The 17041-nt window shown below is 43.0% G+C and overlaps 1 protein-coding gene across 6 annotated transcripts in view; it reads right to left on the bottom strand.

Annotated features, from left to right (window-relative positions):
• Positions 1–642: 642 nt before the first annotated feature.
• The window catches only part of usp19 (ubiquitin specific peptidase 19), a 50697-nt gene continuing 34298 nt past the window's right edge, over positions 643–17041 (bottom strand). For 5 of the 6 annotated variants that reach the window (XM_008105454.3, XM_008105453.3, XM_008105451.3 and 2 more), the window contains 6 exons: positions 16446–16556; positions 15148–15364; positions 11676–11828; positions 9948–10111; positions 7393–7577; positions 4026–5549 (listed from right to left, as the gene is read on the bottom strand). In XM_008105454.3, the coding sequence (XP_008103661.1) occupies positions 5331–5549; positions 7393–7577; positions 9948–10111; positions 11676–11828; positions 15148–15364; positions 16446–16556 (1049 nt within the window). In that variant the 3' untranslated portion in view covers positions 4026–5330. Of the gene's footprint in view, positions 1771–4025; positions 5550–7392; positions 7578–9947; positions 10112–11675; positions 11829–15147; positions 15365–16445; positions 16557–17041 lie in introns of those variants that run through there. The other variant, XM_008105457.3, reaches the window with a different exon arrangement.

The raw sequence follows: 17041 nt of genomic DNA, 5'->3' as shown, positions 1-17041 counted from the left end.
GGATACTAGACTTTATAACAGGGGAAAACTTTTACATTTTAATGAAAATTCAAGTATTCCAAAAACTAAAATGCTTCTGGTGCCAAGCATTTTGGATAAGGGATACTCTATCTGTATACAATATTCAAGCTTCGGATCAAAGGGCCATTAATCCCCCCAAAATTGTACTAGGTCTACTAAGTGGATAATGGGAAGTGTGATCCACAATATTGGGAGGATTGTAAGTGTTGTAATGTCACCAGAGAGTTTACTTATTTTTTAATATTCTCCATTATTTAGAATATCACCAAAAAGACAGTTGAAATTTTAGACGCACTCAGAATTAAAATATATGTAGAAAAGAAACTTGTGAAAAGAGTACAAATTCAACACACGAGTAAATATATCTAGGAAGTGAAGAGGTACTGCCTAGTATTAAGAACTAAAGTTTTTGTAGTGTTCACTTATGATGGAATAAAATTTGTTTCTAAGATAGAAAAAGAATTGTGCATCCTTTCCTTTTCCTCCTTACTCCAAGAATACATGACAGATAAAAAGGTGCTAATTCAGAGAGTAATTTTATTTCCATCGTGGTGTCCGTCCTGGAAATCCATGCCCAGGTGGCACAGCAGCAGACAGAAAGCACAAAGACACAGGAACAAGCAGCATTGAATAGAATTTAATGACTCAGGACCCAAGACAAACACCAACTTTATACAAAGAGAGAGCAAGACTGAGGCTTCCGGGACAGCCCCATTTGGTTACAGCAATTCTGGGCATGGATAAAAAGGCCAGGGAGCCAAAGATTTAAATAAAGATGGTGATGGCAGTGGCTTCCCACCCCAAGGAAGTCACAGGGGGAAAGAAATCCAAAAGGATGAGGAAGGAGAAGGGAAGCAGTCAAACGGTAGGGCAAGCCACTGCTCCGTGCCTTTTGTGTAGAAGAAGGCAAACGGAGGTGCCAACCACCAGCTGCCTTGCCCACTAAACGCCAGACTAGTCAATGCTGGTGAAGGGACATATACTCGCACCCGAAAAGGGAGGGAAGAAAAAACCCAAAGCAGAAGAGAAGAAGCACACCCGCATCATGAAGGCTTCTGTAGCCAAGATGGGTGGAAAAGACCTAGGAGAATGGGAAGGGTCAGCAAAGAAGGGACCATTGAAGGTAGCAAAGCAGGCACCCATGGTATGACAATTTGGGAGGAAGCCCCTTAGGGGCAGACGCCAATGACCTCCCCGCCCCCCCCAGGAGGACAGGCTGGGTTTGCAAGAGGAGGAGTGCGGGGTCGCCACAGTTCACCTGCCTCTGTGCGAGGAGACCTAACCAGAGCTTTTGGGGCAGGAGAGGAGCTTGGGGGGGGGGGGGGAGGGAGGAAGGTTTGCACCGGGGGCTCAAACGGATTTACCCATGCATGCCGGCACAGAGCAGCCTCTAGCAGGGGACACAATAGGGGACCTTTTCCAGCTTGCAAGGGAGGAGGAAGGGGTGGAGTGGAAAGTGCTTGTGTGCTCAAGAAAAGGTCACAGCAGCTCCTTCTCCTTCCCACTGCAGGGGTAGGCTGGGACGTGGTGAGGAGGGAGGGGGGGGAGGGCAGGGGAGGGGAAAGCCACAAAACAATGCCTTCTTATGTACACCCCCTCCCTCTCCCACCCCCCCAGTGCAGGATGCCTTTAGTCAACCTCTTCCATGTTGTTGTAGGATGGAGTGGGGTGCTCTGCAACCCCCTCTGGAGCCAGTGCAGGAGCAACGTCAGGAGCCAGGCTGGTTCCAAAGGGCGATGAGCTAATTCCCTGCAAACAGAACAAAATATTAGGTAACGACAGTTCAATGGAAGCGGCACAAGCACTAACAACTCCTTCTTTCCAGTTTAGTATGAACCCTATGGGATTTGTTTCCCATCTGAAGTGCCAAAAACAGCTTCAAAATCTAGAATTAGGGCCTGCAAGAACTCACCGTAGGTACTCATGTATAAGTCATTCTTGTGTATAAGTCAAGGGCAGGTTTTGCGGCCAAAATTATGGATTTTGATATCACCCGTCAGTAAATTGAGAGGTATTCTACGAAGATGGGAAAGCAGCAATGACACTTAAGGGGGCTAATTTCCCCTAGCCACTAGCCTTTCCTTGCCCAAGCATTCAAAAAGGCAAGAAACAGTACCGCAGCTGAAGGCATATAAGGGATGGGTTTATTCATACATAATGCAGAAAGGTGCTAGGAAGCATTTGATGGCAAAGCTCTCAAGGCAACACTTACCTCTTCGGCCACAGACAAATGCCTGGATCAAGGTATTTAAGATTGGAATGAGGCACAAGAAGGATCTTTGCATCACCTAAACTCTTGCTTCCACCACTGCACTGTGAAGAGGATGATCCCCTTTTTGTAAAAAGAGTTAACGTACAGTCCTAACATTGACTTACAGATATGTTGACCCCCAGGTTTTGGGGGTTGTTTTTTTTTTTGGCTAAAATTTCTAGACTTATATATGAATATATAGCACAAATCCTTTTCTACATAAGTTTCGGCAGTTGCAAAATACCCTTGTATAGTACTTTATTTTGCAGCACAGATAATTACAGGTTTGACAGGGATACAACTGAAATAATATTGATATCTCCTTCAGATAAAATGATATGTGAAATACATTTCAACTTCAGATTATGGGACACCCATGACCTCTTCTGCTCCAATCTTGTCTCTTTGACTGTCAGAACTGGGAAATTGCTTTAATAATTCTATGCCAAAATAATCTAAATTCCACTCCACAGAAAGTTGAATTATCGGGCCTGTATACATTATGCAAACTGACTCATAACTAACTTGTTTTGCATAATATATTCTACTTCTGCTAATAACAGAGAAATGCAAAAAACTAAGTACAATTATTCTACCTATTGAGTAGACACTGTGGTAGGTCCCTTGCATTTTGACTTTATTGATTCTTTAGATACTGTCCACACTTCCCACTTGCTAGCAAAGTTGAAGTTTATTTTTTATTTGAAAGGTAGGATAGAGAACCCTTTTATTCTGTTAACAGTTGACTTCCTTGTGAGTAATCGGTCAAAGGTGGCATGCCAAAAACATGCAGGGTTAGGCATCGATTTGGTCAGCTCTTTCTTCCTTTCCCTTTCCTTTCATGTTTTTTCTCCTTTGTTAGGTATAATCATTTCAAGAGGGGGGGGGGATGGAAGGGCTGCTATCCCTGTTGTCCGCTCCTTCAAACTTCCCAAAACTGGGTTGACTTATCCATAGGTCAAGGTGAGTACTGCATCTTGAAAGTTATAAAAAGGAACCATACCCTTCTCTGAGTAGCAAAAGTTTAATCTGTCCCAGGAAAACTTAAAAGCAGCACTGACCCCATTTACTCTCTATCTGCCAAGATGCCACTTCTGCCCTTGCTGAATACCTGGTCATGGTAATGGAAATGCCTAGATCTCTGAGTCAGCATTGGTACTTCCCCCGCAGAGTGACTGTCAACAAGTCACATCAAAATCCAGATGACTGCCTCAGAAACATGTCCCCGACTTATACACAAGTATATACAGTAAGATGAGGATCGTAGATTGTCCGTTCCTAGAATCATAAGAGTTGGAAGAGACCCCAAGAGCCATCCAGTCCAACTCCCTGCTATACAGGAAAAGCACAAAGCACCCCCAACAGATGGCCATCAAGCCTGTTTAAAGGCCTCCAAAGAAGGAGCCACACCCCGAGGCAGTGAGTTCCACTGTTGAACATCTCATACAGTCAGGAAAGCCTTCCTAATGTTCAGGTGGAATCTCCTTTCCTGTAATTGAACACATTGTCCTGAGTTCTAGCTTCCAGGGAAAGAGAAAATAAGCCTGTTCCCTCTTCCTTGTGACATCCTTTCAAATATTTTAAATGGCCATCATGTCCCTTCACAGCCTTCTTTTCCCCAAGCTAAACACACCCAGCTCTTTAAGGTGCTTCTCAAAGGGCATGGTTTCCAGACCTTTGATCACTTTAGGCACCCTCCTCTTGTTACAATTCCATCAGCAGCCTGGCTGACCTCTTTGTCCCTTTATATCTGGGGTGTGCTAGGAATCTTTCAGCTAACTCCAGCAAACTGGCTGAAGAACAGCAGCAGATGAAAAAAGAAAGGAGCCCAACAATTTTTCTTTAGAATAGCTTAGGTTTATTAAATACAATAAATAAATATAGTGACAGCTTTTCTACAGAACAATGCATTGCCTTAAATCCACAAGCTGGCAGAAGATGGCTTAACATCTCTCCTGGAAAGTGTGAAGCTTTCCACCAGAACGATGCATGGATCAGGCTGTGCTCTTTGGCACTGAGGTGGCTTGAGACTGTCTAGTCCACAACTGAAACAGTCCATGACAGGCACCAATCTACCAGACTGCTGGCAAGACCAAAGACTGTGCTTCTCCTCCATTAATAAGCAAAACAATAAAATAAAAAATATTTCTGAAGGTGCTGGGAAGTATGTATAACATTCTAGGCTTTATAATGCATATGAAACAATAATAAGAAAAATCATACATAACGCAGAAAGGTGCTAGGAAGCATTAGATGGCAAAGCTCTCAAGACAACATCTCTCTGGCCACAGCCAAATGAATGGATCAAGGTATTTAGGATTGTAAGGAGGCACAAGAAGGATCTTTGCATCACCTACACAGACACTAGCACAGAGTCAGACTGAAATAAATATAAGGCCACAAAGCAGTGATCCTAAAAATGTATTTCTATTCCTTATGTATGCACAGCAATAGGCATCCATATTCATCTCCAGAAACAAGAAAAGGAGCAGAGACTCACATCAAAGTCCTGCCTTCTGTTTAGCTGGGGCCCTATGCTGAAGAATGGCTAGCCTAATCCAGACTTGGTTATAAAGTAAAGAAGGAGTTTCCCTTACATATCACATCCAAGTGTAGCCTCGGCTTAAAAGATGATGCTGCCAAAATAAAAACAAAATAGAAAACAAAAAGAGGGATGCTGCAAGATGGTGAAAGAATATAATTCAGCTAGATTTTTAATCCCCCAGACAAAAGGAAAAAAGATTCCTCTAGAAAGTCGTACTAATGCCCAAATGGGAAGCTGGCACAATGCTCAAATAGTAGGCACCAGAGGGGTGGGGATCATCAACCCAGTAAAGATAGGTCATCTCCATTGAGGCTTCTGAGGTCGCAGAGCTATTGTGGACCTTTCCCAGTTGCAAATGTAAGAAGGGAGAGAGAGAGCAGAGTCTGGATTTGGTGCTTTCTCCATAAGCACTGGCGAGAAGCTTCCCAGCTTCTCACCAAAAGATGCAACCCAGAGAGCAATAACGTGGGCTGCACCCTTTTTTCATGGTGCCTTGCTGTATTGTTGCCGCTGCTACCTCCAATGGGTCTGATAGATGAGCGGGTAGAAGACATTCAGGAAGAGTGCTACAATGGCTGCCATGGTGCCCAGGACAAAGTATCGGACATGGCTTTCATCAGGACACTCTGGGGCAAGGTCCATTGATCCTCGGCTGCCAGACCTCCAAGGGTTCCTCAAGAGCCTCCTGGCAGCTTCCTCTTCTGCCTCCAGTTCCTGCCAGAGCAGAGAAGCCTGCGATGTGGAAACCTGGGTCAGCACTTGAGAACACAGTGGCATGCCCCACAATCACCCATGCTCTGCCCTACCCCTTCCCAGTACTGCCTGCCTGCCTGCATAGCTTTTCTGCTATTATAACCCCATAGCTTTCCTCCCCACTTCATAGCTAGGCTCCAGCAGCAGGATAGCTTCAGGTCCAGGCGCCTCCCAGGGACTGAGCAAGCAGTGCAAACCACAAGACGACGAAGGGCAAGCCCCAGCTTGTCAGAGTGAGGCATCCATGCTGGCTGGCTGGCTTGATGGGTTTCTCCCCAATCTGCAAGTATCAGGGCTAGTTTAACGATTTCGACAGACTCTGTAACCAAAAAGTCATAGCCTGTATTTTCTTGTATGTACATAGGTCATTCAGTTGCCCAACCAGTCACCTTGGCTGAGAAACATGAGGATCATTCAGAAACAGCCAACTGCCGGAGCTTTTGCTGGTGAGATCTGATTTCAGCCAGTCCCATCCAAACGGTTGATGGTGAGGATCTTTTGTAAGGATGACAGCTAATCAACAGTTCAGCACTGGTAAGTGAAAAACCATTTGGCACACCCAGAGGTGATAGCCAATCACAGCACCTTTCTCTCACTCTTTCTCTTTTAATTAGATGCAAAGAAGGAGGAGTTAGTCACAGGGTAACCAGTCACAGACCAGCTTTTCCATAGAGAAGAGGATCTTTCAGGACAGTCCCCTAAGCACATTGATTTGATTAGTGAGTTAAAGGAAGGCTTAGTCCATAGCCTCTTCCCCCATTCTGTCTCCTTGGATTTATGAGTAGTGGGTGTTGCATTCAAAGCTCTCACTTTCTAAGGCTGATTGGAAAGGGAGAAGCTGGTCTGGGGTCTGAGGGTGCTAGTCTCACAATAAAGGTAGGTGCCAAAGTCTTCAGGCCTGAAGAGAATCTTGGCCAAAGTATCTAGGCCCTTCGCTGGCAGCTTCTTTGAACAATTTGGTCTCTGTCCCTCCTCCCTTGGGCATGTTGCTCCCATTAGATTTGGACTGCTGGGCATTCCGGCTCAGCAAATTACCGTGGTCACCAGCTTCAATGAACTAGAGGGAGGCAGAGAAAAGACAAGAACAAGCCAGCCTGCTTCACAGCACAGGCCTGAATGCAGCCCAGTTTCCTTTGCCCAGGGTGGCTTCCTAGGAAGAATGTCAATACAGCAACTTACAACAAAACCCTGGGGTATGACAGGAGGCCCTGCACACTCATGTTTGGGAGGCTCCTTTGGTGGGTTGTGCCAAAAAACTGAGTGCTAGTACATTATCTACTTGATCCATGTCATATGAATGGTAGGAAGAAGTGCAGTGGGGGTGGAAGAATAGGAAGGAAGAGTCTCCTAAGTCAAAACCCTATAGCTAGAACTATCTTGACTGCTCAGAAGCCCTCACTCGAAGGGCATCTGACTCCAAACAGCTCATTTTACATAAGATTTCCTGCTGCCTGTCCTACAAATTTCAGACGTGATGGTCCTCCTCCATACTGATAGGTTTTCCTGTCTCAGCCAACTGAAACTCCTTAGGCTCCTCTGAGCCAGTGCAACCATGTTTCTCCTGGGAGACATGTGTGACAGTCTTTCAGGTCCTTTCCTGACAGTTTTAAGCAAATGCAACTTCCCAGGATGCGACCGTTGGCCTTAAAAGGAGGCCAACAATACCCACAGACCCAGCATTGCCCCAGCAGAGCTGTATGCGGGAGCCAGCAGATCCTTCCACTACTATCAGCAATAATATGGATAGTTGTCTTAGGCTCCCAACTCATAAGATACCTCAAGGTGGACAGTGATCAAAAGACAGTCCCCCAGAAGCTCTCACCTGATTGGCTGCTGCCTCAGCAGAGGGAGCCAAGTCAGCCCGAGGGTCCGAGGGGTGAAGTGGCCCTCTTGGGGGTCTCTCTACAGGAGAGTTCCGTCGACGGTAGAAGAGCACATAGGCATACCGTGTCACCACCTGGCTTTCATCTACTGTAGTGACTGTGCTGTCATCAAAGAGCCGCCAACCTGCATAAGGCAAGGAAAGGGAGGAAAGAGGTAAGCACTCTCTCCAATATGCATATCCTTTTCACACTTTGCAGAGACATAACTGTCAGTCCAAGGTCTTCCTCAATCTCACAATAAAGCAACAACATTCTCCTTGCCATACTTTGGAGTGTCTCAAACTCTTGAGGAAAGAGCCAGACATCCCTGCTGGCATTTGATTCACCTAAATTAGGCTATAACCTGATAATGCATGGCTATTGCATCTTCCCCTTGCTATCAAATCAGCATTCGATGGGAGCTCTATCCATGAGAGTAATAGTCACAGAGTTTGTGGACTACAGAAAGATCTGTAATGCTGCTAGTAGATCAACTTCAAATTCATGTTCCCAGTGTACATAATAAATTAGTAAGGTACCAGCCCAGCTTGATTGCCACTGACTCTTTGAAGTGTTTCCCACTTGTATAAACAAGTCTCCAATTCTATTAGCTCTAGTCATAAAATAACATCATGCTCTTTCATTTCACATGGAAGGCCATATGTTATACCCTAGAATATCCATTGGATGCTTTTTCATCAAATTCCATCATCACCTAGTCTGGGTGAGACAAACCTAGCAACAGGAAGAGGAGAAAGTACTTCTTGGCACTGAGATTTCTAACCTATTAACAAATCCATTTCCATTTTGCCTCTGTTTTTGCTTCAAGGTGGGAGGCCTTTGGCTCTTCAGAATTTTGTGGCATTCCAACTCTCATAATCCGTCATGTACTAGCTGCAGTGCCTACTGAAAAACTGACAGGAGGTAGTCTGACAACATCAGCCAGGCCACAAGGTGCCCACTTCCTGCAAGTGGGAAGGAAGCTTCCTAACTAGCTATCTTCCTCTTCTAGCTTAAGTTCTGACTCTGGAAATTCTGCATCTTTCTAAATATCTTTCCAGGGATCCAACAAATTTTGTTCTCTGCCCTTTTTTCAGTTCCCCAATGTGCCAAGGACCTTCCACTAAGCTCAACCCTGGAGGACAAAGGAAACAACTGCAGCCAAGTCTGTCCAGTTCCTTATTACTCTGGGGTCAGACTGTTCTTCGATCCGGCAGAGGCAGTCTATCAGGCACCAAGCTCATTTCTCTTGATTTTTCCTTCAACAGGATACAAATAAATGAGCTGCAGAAAAGTATCCCTGAGGAGGTTTTCTCTCTCAGTTCCCCAATAGGCAGAGCTATGATTAAGATCTTAACAGGTATTCCTATTTGCAAAGGAGATATTTCCTAATTTGAGCCTACTTTAGCTCTGAGAAGCAAGGTGCCAGCAGAGATCTGTTTTCAAGAGTAACCCATAGAGCAAACCCTGACTCAATCTGGGCTACAATTTCCAGAACTCTCCTGCTAATAGTGGGGGCTTCAACTCAAAACAGTAAATGTTCCAAGCTCTATGCAGCCCAAGTCACACTGAAGACATCTCAAATCAGGGCTGGAGAACTTTTAAGTTGGAAACCCACCTCCAGGCCAGGCAATATAGAAGATAAGCCTGCATGGAGCACCATCACAACTCCAGATGACCCCAAGCAAAGTAAGGGCATCTAGGGTGATGATTCTGCCCCAGTCCCCCCACCCACAGGCAGAGGAGGTATTGATACCTGGGAAGATGGTTTTGCCAGTCAGCTACACCCCCTCAACCAGTTATAGACACCGAGGTCTTGAGTTGTACCAAGCCCAAAGTTAGTTATCTCAGAGGTGTGGAGTGGACAAGGAGATCTGGTCTTATTCCTGTATCAGGAATACTAATAAAACCAAAGGTCTGTGGATATAGAGGTGGAAATATTCCTTTGACCCCCAGTTGTTTATTCAGACAATCTACTGATATGTGAAATATACTCTACATTCCCTGAGAATGGAGATTCTCTTTCCTTAGAAGGACACTTTGATGTTCTTGCTGCTATTCAGTGTCAGTACTATATTTTACTCAAGTCTACTGCTCACTTTTTTTGGCTAAATTACATTGCTAAAATTGAAGTGCACATTAAATTTGATGGAACTTTAGAATTGCACACCCAAACTCGTTTGCGCTGTTGGGGAAGAGATCCCAGCTGGGGACAGAGGAGGGAGAGGCAGTGGTGGCCTCACAAAGCCAAGGTAAAGTGTGCAGCTTCCCATCAGCCTTTTCATGGTCACCACCACCTCACATCCTTTTTTTTTTGTAATGTGCACCTTAAAAATTGAGGTGCAAATTACATTTGATGGTGGATTACACTTGAGCAAATATGGGTAATTATGTCAGCCAGGAAACTTATTTCTCTCTCCTTGTGCCCGTTTCCCACAAGCCCCTATGTGGATGTCTGGCACCCAACTAGCCTCTCAATGGCCAAGGGAACACATTTACACCTTCCCCTACTCACCCACGTCACTACGCTGGCTGTTCTTGTCACTAGGCAATCTGGCGTAAGCTGTGTAATGCCCGCCAATCATGCCTCCATAGTGATTAATAACTGCATACAGATCATACATAGGTAGCTGCTGCTCATCTTTCTGACCAATACAGAACTTGCTCAGGTCCAAGCTCCTGAAGGGAAAAAACAGAACAAGTTAGGAGAAAGGTCGATAGATACAGCTGTACATCTGACTTAAATAAAACCCAGTTTCATACCTCTCATTTGCTTCTCAGAGGTTGCCCAGATTCCAGATGCATGGAACTCATGTGTGCATGTTTGTTTATTAGAGCTTATCTTGTTTCAATGGTTCATGACAGCCCGTTAGCTTAAATAAGCTGGGGTACAGGAAGTCCTCAAGTTAAAAACAAGATAGACTCTGTAAGCTTGCTTTTAAGTTAAATTTCTATCTATGTCAGAACAGGTAATTTTTTAAAGTGTAACTCCAGCCAAAAATGTATTTTTTAGCTTTAGATAGCAGAGGGATGGGTTAACATCCCGTGGTGTTTCTTTTGCTTTCTACATCCCTGTTCAGAAGATTTCACCTTGCTTTCTGTCCCTGTGACAATTGGATTTTGAAAAAATTGTCTTGTTGTGGAAACAAGAATTGGTGGTAAAGCTTCAGTGGAGAAACTTTTCAACATGATAATTCTTTCAGGAGTGAATTTCCCTTCTGAGAGGTAGATTTCTCTCACTTCCTGTTGTGTCACCCCCATTCTTAACTATGAGTCGTTTGTAAGTTGGGTAACTCAGAGTCTGCTTGTAATATGAGGAAACAAAGCTGAGTGACAGAGAGCACATGTTTTGCATACTGAAATCCCTGGTAACTCCAACCCACAGAACCAGGCAATGGGAAAGGTCACTGCCAGATAAACTAGTCATTAGGACAGGCTGAGCTCTAACTAAATAAACACAACACATTATAATGCCTCCTCCACAGTACAGGAAAACACTATCCTTTGGCTGCTATTCAGGTATCTGTTCATGTTCACTTGTTGTCAAGGCCTCAACTTAACCAATGTGAGAACTTACTTTAAAGCAGACTGCTCCATATCTAGAAAGTCTCAGGCTAAATTCCATAAAAGAAAAGAAAGGGAACACTGAAAGGCAGAAACATAAAAATATGACTTGGATCAAATCTTTTGATGGCTTCATTAAGAGTCTTTTGCAACTATAGGAACAAAAGCTTGTAGTGATCCAAAGATTAAATAAGTTTACATAATTTGGGTATACTTTCAACAGTGGTTGTGGGAGGTGATACTCCCACTGCAGAAGACGAGACATGGATGAAAAATCTTGGAGGTCACCCATGAATACTTTTGCATCTGAAGTAAATTGTTGCCTGTAAATAGAGAGGAAGGTATTGCGGATTCTTTAAGATATGGCATGCCTTGTACTTCTTTTGTTTTCTACAATGTCTCTTACTCCTACTGCAGTTCTATCCTCCCTTTAAGATAATAAGGTAACTCTGGCAGCAACCAGCCCATCATTCAGTGCAAATCATAGCAAACCATTCATACAAAAGAGTTCACCAGAAAGCTTCACACAACCTGACCATAAATCACAGTAGATAGTTCTGATCCAAGAACAGGGCTATGATGGCTGATCCAGACCAGGAATCAGTGGCTACTCAAGGAACTATGGCTCTGGCATGTGTGTGATATCCAAATGGCATCTAAAAAGCAAATAGCAACACACCTGACAGGGAAGTCCACCATATCATTGATCTTGTCCCTCCAAATAAAGCTACGGAAGGAGAACCGCTTGAGCTGTATGATGAGGACATTGGGCAGACGCCACAGCATGAGCTGCTTAGATGCTTCACGGTGCTGCTTACACTTTGGGCAGTACCTATGGAATAGAAGTAAGAAGAGAGCACACATTAATATCCTCTGCTGATAGCTGACGCTGGAACCTCAGATGTCGGTGGTGGCCAGGAGTGCCTTTGCAGTTAAAACTTGTGCGCCAGCTGCGTCCGCACTTTGAGAAACTGATTTGGCCATGGTAGTTCATGCCTTAAGTCACATCCCATTTGGTCTACTGCAATGATCTCTACATGGGGTTGCCTTTGAAGATAGTTTGGAAGCTACAGCTAGTCCATAGATCGGCAGCCAGGTTACTAAGTGGAACTCTGTACAGGGAGATAACCACCCCTATGTTATAGCAGCTCTACTGGCAGCTGGTCCGCTTCCAAGGTAAAAACCAAGTGCTGGCCGTTACCTATAAAGCCCTAAACGGTTCAGGTCCAAGCTATTTGTCTAATCACATATCCCCATATAGACCACCTTGCGCATTTTGGTCAGCGAAGGAGCCCCTGCTCTCAGTCCCACCGCTGTCGCAAGTGCAATTGGTGAGAACGAGACAGGGGGCCTTCTCTGTGATCGCCCCCCGCCTTTGGAACTTCCTCCCTAAATAAATAAAAATGGCTCCCACCCTCTTCTTCTTCAAAAAACGTTTGAAAACACATCTATGTACTTTAGCATATGGAGAGGAGGAGGATTAAAACAACCTGCTCTTTATAACTGCTATGGTCTACATTGAATTACAACTAAGGCTTGACACCTTCTGCAGTTTGATTGCTTTAATTGGTCAGGGTATATGCTTGGTGGAATCATGATTTACTGGTTTAACTGTTATTCTTTAAAATTATCCTTAAATGTATTTTTATCCATAATTTTTTATTGTAATAAGTCCGTTAATATTATTTTTCATTTTTAAATTGTGTGATGTAATGACGGCATTGAATGTTTGCCTTTTATATGTATATAAACCGCCCTGAGTCCCTCTGGGGAGAGATGGCGGTCTAGAAATAAAGTTTTATTATTCATTATATTACAGCTCCAGAGGACTGAATTCTCTTTGCTATCCTTTGTATTTCTGCATTACTGAAGACAGCCTTGGCAGTGTCGTTCAAGTTTCTGGACTCAGAAAACTGGAACACAAAAGAGAAACCACAATGAAGTTCATTCTGTGACAACAAGGATGCTTAAGAAATCCTGAGTGATGCCCAACATAGCTGTTCTGAATGCGGAGAAACCAACTGACAGAGCTCTCAAAAGGCTGAACAGTTTACTTCATTTTACAGGGAAAGCATTTGTATCTGTATTTTGATTCCACAGTCTTGATAGTCTAATAGGGATGCACTCAGGAAAACAGTCTGGTCTAGTAATTTAGTATGTTTCAAGCCATTCAGACCTGAGGATCTTGATAAGCTGTATAGTAACCTGAAGCCTATTACCTGTTCTCTGGACTTTTTCCATTTCTGGGTATTAAAAGCTAGTAGGATACAACTATGGCTTTGAAAATGGCAGTAGTGAAGCTATTGATGGAAATAATAAACAAGATTGAATCCGATGGTCACAGAAATATTCTGAAACAGGTGACAATGTTTCAAGCCAAGGATCCCCCTGGCTGAGAATTTCAAAGGTCCTGCCATAAACTACATTTCCCAGAATTCTGCAGGAGTAAATCGGGCGATAGCGAAGTGGGCACCTCCACTTTAAAATGCTAGTGTGATATTGTTCTCAGTAACTGATAATTTGGATCCGTGCCAACCTGATTTTGGGTCCAATATCTTCCTGGTAGAGTATTTATATTAAGTAATTGATAAAGTGAGGGATAGGGAGGATGATCCCATTTTCTTTTTCAAGACCTCTCAGTGCCAGTGATACTTGAGGACTTCTTTCCCACTTTATGGCCTTTGATACACCACAGAGTGCTATTTTTTTGCTTTTGCTCTTTATTATCTACATGAAGCCATCAAGGAGGACTGAAAGGTTTGGGCTAAAGTGTTGTCAGTACGTGAACAATACAAATCTTATTATTAAATCAAAATCTCTATTTTGATTTAATAATGCTGAAAGGGCTGGGAAACTTCTCAAGAGGTGTTTTGGGAAAAATGGATAAAGATGAGCAAACCGACATGCAACCCAGACAAGAAAGGAGTGCCACAGATGGGGATGTCAACACATCTGGCTTACTGAAATCAATTAGTTTTGGATGGGGTTGCATTCCTCATTAAAGTCTACGCTTGCAGTTTCTGGGTGCTCCCTACTTTGCTGTTCTCTCTAGAAGCAGAGGGGGTAGCAGTAGGTAGGTGTACCTTTTATCAGCTTAGCCCACATATGTCAAACTCAAGGCTGGCGGTCCAAATCCGGCCTGCAATGTCATTTTCTGTGGTTTTCTAGATGCTTGACTGCTTCTTCTGTGTTCATCATCATTAGACATCATGATCAGAACTGATGGGAGTTGTGATGCAGTGACATCAGGAAGTTCTGTTTATAGTCAGGTTAGTAGGGCTTGAAAGAATTGCAAGTGCCATATTGGGTGTTAAATATTTTCATCAAGGCCCACATCAGCCTCCTGGTTGCTTTCAAAAGGCCATTGAATCCATGGATGGAGAATCCATGGATACAGAGGGCCAACTATATGTTTTTTACATAATGGTTGGCGCTCTTTAGTTTTATCCAATTTGGGTCCCCAGATGTTTTTGAACAACAATTCCCATCACTTTCGATTACCCACCATGTGGACTGGAAATAATGGAAATTGCAACCCAACAACACTTGTAGTTCTGAGGTTGGGGAAAGATTAGAGGACATTTTAATGTCAGATATGAAATGCAACCAGGAGGCAGATATGGCCCTTGATGAAAATATTTAACACCCTTCCAGATCTCCTGCATTACATCTTCACATTTTCTTTATAATGGGCATATAATCTCTCAAAGCCCTGGAAGTGTCAGGGATGGGTCAAGGGTTTTTTTTTTTCTTTCTTTCTTCTTTTTACATGTGGGGTTTTGTTTTCTTCTTTTATGTATTTGGAAAAGCGTAAATAAAATATTAAAAAAATATATTAAACACCCAGTATAGCAACTGCAATCCTAACTTGGAATAAGAAGACTTTGCCTTAGTTACTTAAACAAAGTTACATCTTAGGTGGATTATTGAAATGCCATCTAGGTAGGACTGCATCTGAGCACAGTTCAAAAGCTTCAAACAGTATAAAGTGCTAATTGCCCAGGAACTCAGTCTTTGGCAAATGTCGCTTCAATATCATGTCTACCCTATACTGACACTAGAGTCTATTTTTAAAATTTGGCATGCAATTTCATATCCCATGTATGAAATGTTTCAGCCTATAGAGAAACTATCCCAAATCTGTTCCTCACCAGGCCTCCTCAGGGGCTAAGACCTCTGGCTTGGTGAAGAGGTTGAGGCACTGTTCAAGGGTGAAGTGTCCTGCCCTGGCAGCTTCGCTTGCAGAGCCTGGATCTTCCACACACTCCAGGTCCTTGGATTCAACCAGTACAAACTCCTTCATCCGCTCATTATTTTTCCAAACCAAGGCCAGAGAACAGTCATCTGTCAGGTCCAGTGGGATATCTCCTGTAAGGTACAAATGGTTACAGATGTTACTGCCCACCCTTCCCATTAGGCCAGTAAGAAGTAAGCAGTCCCTCCCCTCCAAAGAAACCCCTCTTTGTCTTAGAAAAAAAGATAAAGGGAGTATAGAGCAAGCAGCGTAAAGGACAAGGAAGGGGACACAAATGGCACTGGTCACCAATTTTAGTCTCAACAGCGCTTTGAAGGCATGAATATTTCAAACACTACTTTTTCATATCCTAACAATGATCCTCTGAAGCAGATTAATAGTAACCTGAGCATTTACAACAAAAGAAAAATTACAAGATCTTTCCTCCCTCCAGAGTTTTGAGGAACATTCCACTGGACCACACTTTGGTTTACCAGGTTAATGGTTGGATAGAGCACGAAGGTCACTGACAATGAAAGCTTGTTGGGGGAGTGTGGGAAAGAGATAGGCAGAATGCATGAATAAGAGACACATCAGGCTCTCATTGTTTGCTTCTGCAACTGTGTAGCACAGGACAATGTGAGCTATGCAACAGGAGAAGTTATTAATTTTGGCTCTCAGTACTGTGCTTTCTATCTCAGAACAACTACTGGCTTAGACCCAACTTTAGGGTGGATGGTTTTTATGCCATTTGAACTTAACCTATAATTCAATATTCTGGGTATATGGCATTTAAGTGTGGCAATGCCTACTGAACTATCAGAAACTGGGTGCAGGTGATATTCCTAAACAGAATTTTTAGTTGACACATTTTGGTATTTTGCAAATTTCCATGCTGATTCCCTTAACAACCAGAATAATGCAAAATATATGTGGATTTGCGTATATCATACAGTTCCTAGACTTCAGTACAGTTTCCATGAATTTAGCCTGACAGATGTACAAACCAAATATATTTATATACAATAAAAGCATAGTTTACATCTGTGGTGTTAAGAGTACAGAGCACTCTTAACAGATTAGATCTGGTCCATATTACGACAAGAGGAATCTCTCCCTAAATTGGTGTAGCTCTCCCTCAAAAGATAATCCCTTTTTTTAAAATAAAAAATCACTATTTTAAGAAAAAACATACCCTTAAGTTTTAAGCCTCACCTTTATCCTCTAGTTTCTGCTCTTTGCTGGAAGCATCAATCTTGTTGATGTAAAACTGGGTAACATGGGAACTTAGGCCCTCTGCTGAATGTTGGTAACCAGGTATTGCAGCTGGAAGCAGGCAGAAGATGCAGCCGGCAATAGAAATATAACAGGAAACTTTAGGCCCCAAATTTCTCTCTCTCTTTTAAATTCAGAATTACTAAGTGCTTCATTTATACTGCATTTGGACACACGTTTTACTGTAATCCAGATTTTCTATACTAAAATTATCAATGTAAAAAAGTTCTACAAATTGTGGTTTTTTTGGAAGGGGTATACTGGCTAGCAGCATGAACAAAATCATGTATTGTCATATCAAGCAAGACTAAATTAAAATGTGATAGTTACTGCTCAAATCTCATTTTAAAATATTTAAGACAACGCTAAGGCTTTCAGTGAAAAAAAGTATGAGGAGATCTTAACAGGAAGTTTGATGTTTTCAATTATGTCCTACAGGTAAAAGGGGAACATAAGGAACAGATGCACCCTATAGATAACTGAGACTTCTGAGAAGAAGAGAAAACAATTCAGTGGCCCAGACTCAGGATAGCATC

This window comes from Anolis carolinensis, chromosome 2, assembly GCF_035594765.1.
Source record: "Anolis carolinensis isolate JA03-04 chromosome 2, rAnoCar3.1.pri, whole genome shotgun sequence".
NCBI classification, from domain to species: Eukaryota; Metazoa; Chordata; class Lepidosauria; order Squamata; family Dactyloidae; genus Anolis; species Anolis carolinensis.
Note: the sequence above shows the minus strand (reverse complement) of the source record. Positions and strands in the feature narration are given on the sequence as shown.